This window comes from Nannobrachium achirus (genome assembly GCF_963921795.1).
Source record: "Nannobrachium achirus genome assembly, chromosome: 11".
Classification (NCBI taxonomy): Eukaryota; Metazoa; Chordata; class Actinopteri; order Myctophiformes; family Myctophidae; genus Nannobrachium; species Nannobrachium achirus.
The window spans coordinates 31,828,600-31,837,169 of NC_137820.1; the positions used below are offsets into that span (position 1 = coordinate 31,828,600).

Below are 8,570 nucleotides of genomic sequence, written 5' to 3' on the forward strand. Positions count from 1 at the left end.
GACGAGGCTGAATGTTAACAACTTACGCTCGCAGCCATTTTGTTCCTGTGGGTACCTGAGAGGGAGGGAGGGGGTGTCGGTGCAGAGGCACATGCATACTATTACAAAGTCACCAGACAGGGTCTTTAAATGTCACTGCAGCATGTCTGTGTGATGTTTATAGAGGAATGCTGTGGCTTTGTCCCACCGTGGGAGGCTGTCCTTGTCCCTCTGAGGTGCTTAATTGCTGGTGATGTCTCCCCGTAGAGTAAAGCGAGGGCATACCCCTACGGTAGTAAAAAAAAGGCTGTTAAAAAAGCAGTGTTTCTCAACCACTGTACCTGGGGACCTTTGGTGTGCCCCTGAGAAGGGTCAAGTGTGCCCCTTGAAACTGCTTGAAAGCCAGTATTGTATTTATCATTTTAAAAATGATTTAAACTAGTGAAAACAGACGATCTACAAGCACACAACGCCTCGCGGTGCGAGGCGTTGTGTGCTTGTAGATCTGCTGTTTTCTCTACTGTTGTGCGACAGCCTTGTATGATGAAGCAGGGCTTTACTTTGCCAAGAAACGTACACATTTGAAACTTGGAGATACAAGATTTCTTCTCGACAGTGACGATATTTACACCCCCCGTATTATGTTGGTGATGTGCCCATGGATTCTTGGGACATGAAAAGTGTGCCCATGCAGAAAAAAGGTTGAGAAACTCTGTGTTAAGGACAGTCATAACATGAAGTCCCATGCAGGGCCATGTTAACAGAGGCAGGGGAGAGGGTTGCCCCCACTAAGTATTTACACAACTTATTTTGAGTATTTATCCAACTAGTTCACCCTGTTGGGGGTGCGGTGCCTCCTTTTTATGTGTGATTCCTTGTCTTGGGGAAAGAGGCCCTCTTCTTCTTCCCCCGTCTGTATACCTAAGGCTGGAAAAACCAGATCACCTGCACTCGGAACTCATGTCCTCCTACTCTGCTCTTCGTATGTCGCACGACGTAAACACAACTCGTCACACATCGCGTCAAAACGTCGCGAAACGGGACCAGTGACACCCACGTAACGGCCGCGGCGAACAATGGAGCGGTCGTTGGGAAACGGCGGTTGTGAGAGATGTGCCGTCAACTGAGTGACAAAAGCATGTCACGAGTTCCATCTTTTAGTCACGGGTGTATTTTTCCTCCACCCCCCCCCGTCACCTTAAGCTACTGTTATTAGCACACTCGACACACGCCCCGAGCAATAAGTTAACCTACTTTTCTGGCGTGTGAAACAGTGGCGATAACACGTTTTCTTTTGTGCGAGTAAATGTTTTTTTTTGTTTCTTTTAAATGGACTGTGTAAATAAACAGTCGACTGTCCAAGATTTAAAGGAATCTACGCCTTTGTAAGGCACACTACTCAATCATTATTGATTGATGTGTTGTTATTGATTGATCATTGATGTGTGCATTGTGTGGAGTAGGGCCATCACTATTGACTTTTTTCCCTGTGTGATTATTCTGTCAAATCCTTAAATCCTGTTTTATACTTTTGTCATTGTGAGCTTGTAGATCAGCGTTTTTCACTTAAAGAAAAGTGTTAACCTTATTTTGTATATTCTAATCGATTGAACTGTTCAGCACGATGAACCACTGCACCCATGTGAGACATAATAAGAGTGAGCTCCACCATTCATATTGGTCCAGGGCAGAGACATAATAAGAGTGAGCTCCACCATTCATATTGGTCCAGGGCAGGAGTCTCTTTCTTCCACAGTGTGTGCCATGGTGTGCCACGGGGCGGGAGCGCCACCCCGCCCCGCCCTTTCCTGTATGCACAGGACCTGGCATCCATCCTGGGCTGGTGTAGGCGTCTGTGCCCCCCTGCCCTGAGGCAGAGCTCAGCACTATTTTTAGGAAAGAAAAGTTTTCCATGAGCCGCCGTGAGGAGGGAGCGGGGACCATTTGTTAGTTATTTAGACCCGTTTGGAGTGGGTGGATGGGTGTGTTGAGGGCATGATGACATGATGATTATATGCTCATGCCATAATGTAAGGAAGTCTGTCTTGCACAACGGGAACAACCCATGTGACCTTCGCTGCATGTCTGTCTGTTGTTAGGCTACAAATAATTATTTACCCTCTACAAAAAGTGGGCAGTGGTGTAAAGTAAGTAAGTTTACTTAAGTAAGTACAATTTTGAGGTGTTTGTACTTTAATTGAGTATTTCCAATTTACAATACTTTTATTCTACTCCACTACAACTTGGATCCAGAGTTACTAGTTACTTGGCAGATATATAAATTATTCTAATACTATAAAACATACACAAACCACTTTAACCCTATTTTATACCTTGGCTATTTGAAAATAGACGTTCTACAAATTCACAACATGTCGCATCGCGTTAGATCTGCTATTTAAATAAAAACAATAAAAAAAATTGTACTTTCACGATCATTTTGATTCCAACACTTTCATACTTTTACTCAAGTACATTTTGAATTCCGGACTTTCACTCGTAACAGAGTAGTTCTATGTTGCAGTATTGATACTTTTATTCAAGTAAGACGTGAGTGAGTACCTTTTCTACCACTGCAAGTGGGGAGACAGAGTTTTGCGGTTCAGTCAGTGTTTCTCCCACGGAGTGCCGACAGGAGCGGAGAGCCCTGGAACCCTGATCCTCTGGTCGGTCAGTCTACCCCCCCCCCCCCCCCCCCCCCCATGCAGGGTCAGTTATGTGGACTTTTGACATTCCTCAGGATTTGTAATGTCTGCTTCCCAAGACCCTAACACCACTTTTCCACCAGCCCTGGTCTGGTCTGGCCTAGGCTGACAAGTGACCAATGCCCACTTATTATCCTTTGCTTGCATTAGGGGTGCAACAATGAATCAAACTAATCGATTTAAGCCGTTATTAAATAAATAATTGCTTTTAATCTAATCTATTTTCAAATATAGCAATGTGCAAGCTCACGCGTCGCATAGGGCATTCACCAAATATTCGAATATCAAAGTCACTATTCGACGTTGTTCACCGAAGTCGAATATTCGCTTTTTTTTTTTTTTTTTTTTTTTATTGTTTTCTCTTTAAAAAATATATACTTTTGCCCGTGGTGAATGAATTTGTTAATGCTCTATACCAGGGGTTTTCAAACCTTTTTAGGCCGTGACCCCCAAAATAAACATATTTGAACTGGGGACCCCCCACCCTGACAAGCACTTGGAATTGTAGGTATTACATTTAATGTGACTTGGTTCCGCAAATAAATATTGTGAAAATAGCAGATCTACATGCTCACAACGCCTCGCCTCTTGCTGACTTAATATTTGACAGTTTGGCCAGTCCTTTCGAATATTTGACTATTCGAATACTTTGAGGTCGAATAATTCGAATACTAAATATCACTATTCATGAATGCCCCAGCGTCGCAAGCTTTTTGCTATTTTTGGGGCCTGACAACTGCCATCTGTCAGCTGTTAGATTCACCTTCATTGAGCCACCGATCTGAATGAGTCTGCTTTCAGCTAGGGATGGTCCGATCAGGTTTTTTGGAACCGATCACCGAGCACCGATCACAAAAGTTTGATCACCCGATACCGATCAATCACCGATCCGATCAAGTTATTATTTATATATTATTTATATTTTCTAGATGTTAATGTTTTAACTTTAATTAATTAATTCACTCATGAATTCATTTATATATTTGCCTTATAGTTATTTACCAGCATTACTATGTATTTATTATCATAGCAGTAACTAATTATTCCTTCAGCACTGTGGAAATCAATACCCCAAAATGGCCTCAAGTGGGCATACTGAACGGCGGGTTGATCGGATGCACCGATCGGATCGGATCGGTGAATTTACCTTTTGATCTAAACCACCGATTATCGCCGATCCAGCTTTGATCGGCCCGATCCGATCCATTGCCGATTGATCGGTAATATCTCTACTTTCAGCCTTAGACTCTCGAACCGGATACCCTTCCCCGGTTTTGTAACTCAGTGGGCTTCCATTATGCTCATTAGATGGCTTCATTAGTTGGCTAATAGCCTTCCCCGCTCCCGCTGTATCTCTGAGGTGTCTGCTGACTCGCTAGCGTTACTGGCCTTGTGTTTGTTGACTCCCAAGCTTGACCTTTTAGCTAGCTATCTATGATTCTCGTGTCGCCGGGCCAGCCCGGAGGGGCTTTAGGCCTTCAGTTACGCCGCCGCTCGGCTTATCTGGGTCACCCTCCCGGAAATGTTTGACCAGCGAGCGGACCGGGGCCAAGTAACAACAGGACAGGGGGATCGGTGTCGCGTTACTCCTGAGACTGCAGGGAATTTGGCCCCGATCAGGAAATGAAGCGGCGCGGCGGGGCAGCGGGTTCGCTAAGTCCACTGGAATGAAAATATGCAAACATTGGATGGCTTGTGTTTGGATGTGTGGCGTGACGTCCATCCAGGACACCAGGGGGCAGGCAGGCCAGTGGTGTAAAGTAACCAAGTCTTCTTAGTCACGTACTGTATCTGAGTACAATTTTGAGTTATTTTTTTATTTTTTATTTTTATGTACTTTACTGGAATATTTCCGATTTTTAGTACTTTGACTTCTACTTCTCTACATCTCAGAGACAAATGTTTCTCTACTATAATTATTTGAAAACTTTAATTACTTTGTAGAATTTGATACATTAACCACTTCAGCCCTATATATATACATTTCGGCCATTTGAAAACAGCCGATCTACAAGCTCAGTGTGTCGCACCGTGAGCTTGGAGATCTATTTTCAATAGATTTGTACAGTATTTTTGAGAACTTGAAATGGGACATTGTGCATAACAGTACTTTTACTTTTGGTACCTCAACTCTAGATTTAGTCGCCTAAAATATTATATTTCGTCGACTAAAATTAGTCTAAAATTATGACTAAAAGCTAAGACATTTTATTCAAAAGTCTATGACAAAATCAAAATTTGCTGTCAAAAACAACACTGGTCCTCATACAGACACTGTGCTGTCATTCAGGAGTCCATGTCCTCATACAGACACTGTGCTGTCATTCAGGAGTCCATGTCCTCATACAGACACTGTGCTGTCATTCAGGAGTCCATGTCCTCATACAGACACTGTGCTGTCATTCAGGAGTCCATGTCCTCATACAGACACTGTGCTGTCATTCAGGAGTCCATGTCCTCATACAGACACTGTGCTGTCATTCAGGAAAGAGAGCAGGATGATGGTGCATGCTGGGTTTGTCCAGAGTGGTGAAACAGTCTGGATGTGGGCAGTGTGTCATCATCATCATCGCACACCTCTGTCTTGTGCTAACCTGGTGCTGTAAATGAATCAGACATTTCCTGAGTTTCAGGAAATGCTCTTTAGTTGGGGCAAATCCGATACTTCCGTGGCCACGAGAGCGAAGCTCCATTTCTCAATGGATTTGTCATCTAGGAGGGTTATTAAACAAATTTGGCCAGGGTGTATTTTTTAAAATGGTGGGGAAAATGTTTGACAGCTTGGGTAATTTTCAGTCTCATTCACTTACTATACACTACACTATAAAGGAAAAAATGACCCCAAAAGATCTGCTTTAAGTGGGATGTGAGGGGTCAAATTAGGGGTTTTTAATTATTCTGAATCCATTGCAAGCATTTGTTTTGCATGAAAAACATTCCTTGGGCTAAAAACGGACCCCAAACGACCGACCCCCAAACGACCTCCGACCGACCGAGCGTGAACATTTTTGGGAAAACATTCACTCGACGACGTTGAATCTAAAAATGAGCCCCAGCTTGTAGTTGTGAAATATCCTGTTGTTGTTCTGCACTCACCGTCACTTCCAACCAACACGGATCATGTTGTAAAAATGTGCATGTGACGTTTTCATCATGTATTCTAATGGATCCAATGTAGTCGCTTACTCACAAGCTCTTGCTAAGTTGTTAAAACCACTTTGAACCTCGTATCTCACTGTTGGCAAAAAACTAAAATGTCTTTTCCAAAGTTTTCCAAATTAGCAAAAAGATATTGCGACACTCTGTTGTCATACGACAATGTGTAAAATAGGAATCAGGCATTCATGAAATAACCTAACTTCCCTGTCTAGTGGAAACCTCATTATGTCAAACTTCTTTTCGAATTCGAATTCAAAAACTGCAAAAATAGCAGATCTACAAGCTTGAAACAAGGCGCAAAGCGCTGTGTTTCAAGCTTGCAGATTTGCTATTTTGAGTGACTGTGTAGTATGAAGGGCATTCATTTCTGAAAAAATACAAAAAGTTAGAATAAAGGAGAATTGGAGATAAGAGTTTTCTGCCTGACAGCGACGATAAACAGATGAAATATGGACGGCCCAGCAGCGATTATATGTTGTGAAATGTGCAGAAATGGCATTATGTAACATTTCCCCTTCCTTGTCTTGTCTCCCCAGAATATACTACTGGTATGACGAGAGGGGGAAAAAGACGAAGTGCACTGCTCCTCAATACGTCGACTTTGTCATGAGTCTTTGTCAAAAGCTGGTCACAGACGACGACATCTTCCCTACAAAATACGGTAATTAGTTTTCTTCTTTGGTTTCAGGCTTTCAGCCGGCTATTAAGCAAAGTGCTCGACTCTGAAAATGTGGCTGTGTTCATGTTTCACACTTTCAGGGCTCAGGGATCGGGTAAGGTGCCGTTCTGAATCGAGGGCACTTGTATTAGGTTTACTTACACTTTTATTACGGTACTTAATACCTTTGCTTGTGTTACCTAACTTTTATTACCAGTATACCTTGTGCTATATACTTTGTGTTGGATTATTACTTCTGCATTACATGTATCAAATACAGTCTTTAAATCTTGAATCTAAATTATACAGACGTTTGCCAAGACAATGTGATGGTGCTGCAGTGCCCTCTGCTGGTGCACTTGTTGAACAGCATGGCAGTGTAGCTCACTAGTCTGCTGACATAATACCAAGGTTTTTCTTACTAATTGGTCATCATCAGACCAGGTATTTGACTTCAATAAAGCCTGGTTTACACATAGTTTTGTGACATTGCGCAGAAGGCGAGCGGCATTTCCGGTGTCGCAGCCGAGTGTGATCTACAAGCTCACAACGGTTGCATCTGCGACGCGACATGAGCTTGTATGTCTGCTGTTAACCGGAAGTGTCCCGCAGATAATGCTATAGTAAAGTCTTGCGGAAACAGGTGGATACACTTAAACTTTGCGTTGGTTTGTTAACTGTGGAGTGAGAAAACAACGTTGCACATTAAGTTAATCATCATCTGGGGACCCCCCAAAACCCGCAGGTTGAGAACCACTGCCCTAGGGCAGGGGTTCCCAAACTTTGTTGTCTCAGGGCACTCCATGAATATTTTTTCAATCCGAGGCACCCCTACATTATAATTTTCACTCCCAGCACCTTAAAGTTATAGAATATCGTCGTTGTCGGGTGGAAACCTTGTATTTATCATCTATAAAATGTACTAAACTAGTGAAAACAGCAGATCTACAAGCACGTTGTGTGCTTGTACATCGGCTGTTTTCACTAGTTTTGTGCGACAGAGGTTTCTGCCTGACAGTAATGATATTTTAGTGATTATGTTGCGAGAAAAGCGTTGAGATAATAATAGCCATTTTGGTTAGAACTGACTTTGTACTTCAAGTTTAAAATGATACAAAATGTTTATTCAAATGTCCAAATAAATTCCAAATATTATCAAATTATCTCGCGGCACCCCGGTACTGCTGTCGCGGCACCCCAGGGTGCCCCCGTCACCCACTTTGAAAACCCCTGCCCTAGGGTGCCACGGCACCCACTTTGGGAGACCCTAATCTAAACCCCCATTCCTCTTCCTCCAGGCAAGGAGTTCCCCAACTCGTTCGAGTCCCTGGTGAAGAAGATCTGCCGGTACCTGTTCCACGTGCTGGCACACCTCTACTGGGCGCACTTTAAGGAGACGGTGGCGCTGGACCTGCAGGGCCACCTGAACACTCTGTACGCACATTTCATCGTCTTCGTGAGGGAATTCAACCTGGTGGACCCCAAGGAGACGTGCATCATGGACGACCTGTCCGAGATCCTCTGCGCCCCCGTCCCGCCACAGGCGGCCCCCGCCGCCGCCCCGGCCTCCTCCGAGCCCTCAGCGCAGGCCCCCTCTCCCTCCTCACAAAACCACGTGACGGAGAGATGAGCGACGGGGTTTGGCTGCTTGGGGGTTGACGAGACCACCACAACCACACCAAACCCCGGGGAGGGTTGATTTTAGAAGATTTAAGATAGATGGAGAGAGGAGAAACACGAAGCCTGGCCCCCGAAACCCCTTTCCTATAGGCACCTGAACGGTCGCCAGCAGGACTTAAGAGACCTTCCACTACCCTTAATATTTCGCTACGACACCAACCGGTCGGACGGACGGACGGAGAGGAGGGGGGAGGGTTTTACGGTGGGGGTGGGGGTGGCGTGGGAGGGGTTTGTCGCGCCAGCAGGAATTGGCGTGAGCGTTTCCTTCCCACAGGGGCAAATCCCTCCCATCTTCTCTGCAATTTAAAAACTAGGAACAAAAAATGTGTATGTTTTATTTTTTATTATTATTATTTTTTTGTTGATGTTGGAGTTTTATTTTAGTTGAA

General features: G+C 44.1%; 1 protein-coding gene across 2 annotated transcripts in view; it reads left to right on the top strand.

The window, feature by feature from the left end:
* Nucleotides 1–8,352, top strand: part of mob2a (MOB kinase activator 2a) — a 122,858-nt gene extending 114,506 nt beyond the window's left edge. For both annotated transcript variants that reach the window (XM_080736551.1, XM_080736550.1), the window contains exons 4-5: nt 6,380–6,504; nt 7,800–8,352. In XM_080736551.1, coding sequence (XP_080592677.1) covers nt 6,380–6,504; nt 7,800–8,131 — 457 coding nt within the window. In that variant the 3' untranslated portion in view covers nt 8,132–8,352. The remainder of the gene's footprint in view (nt 1–6,379; nt 6,505–7,799) is intronic.
* The last annotated feature ends 218 nt before the right edge of the window (nt 8,353–8,570 follow it).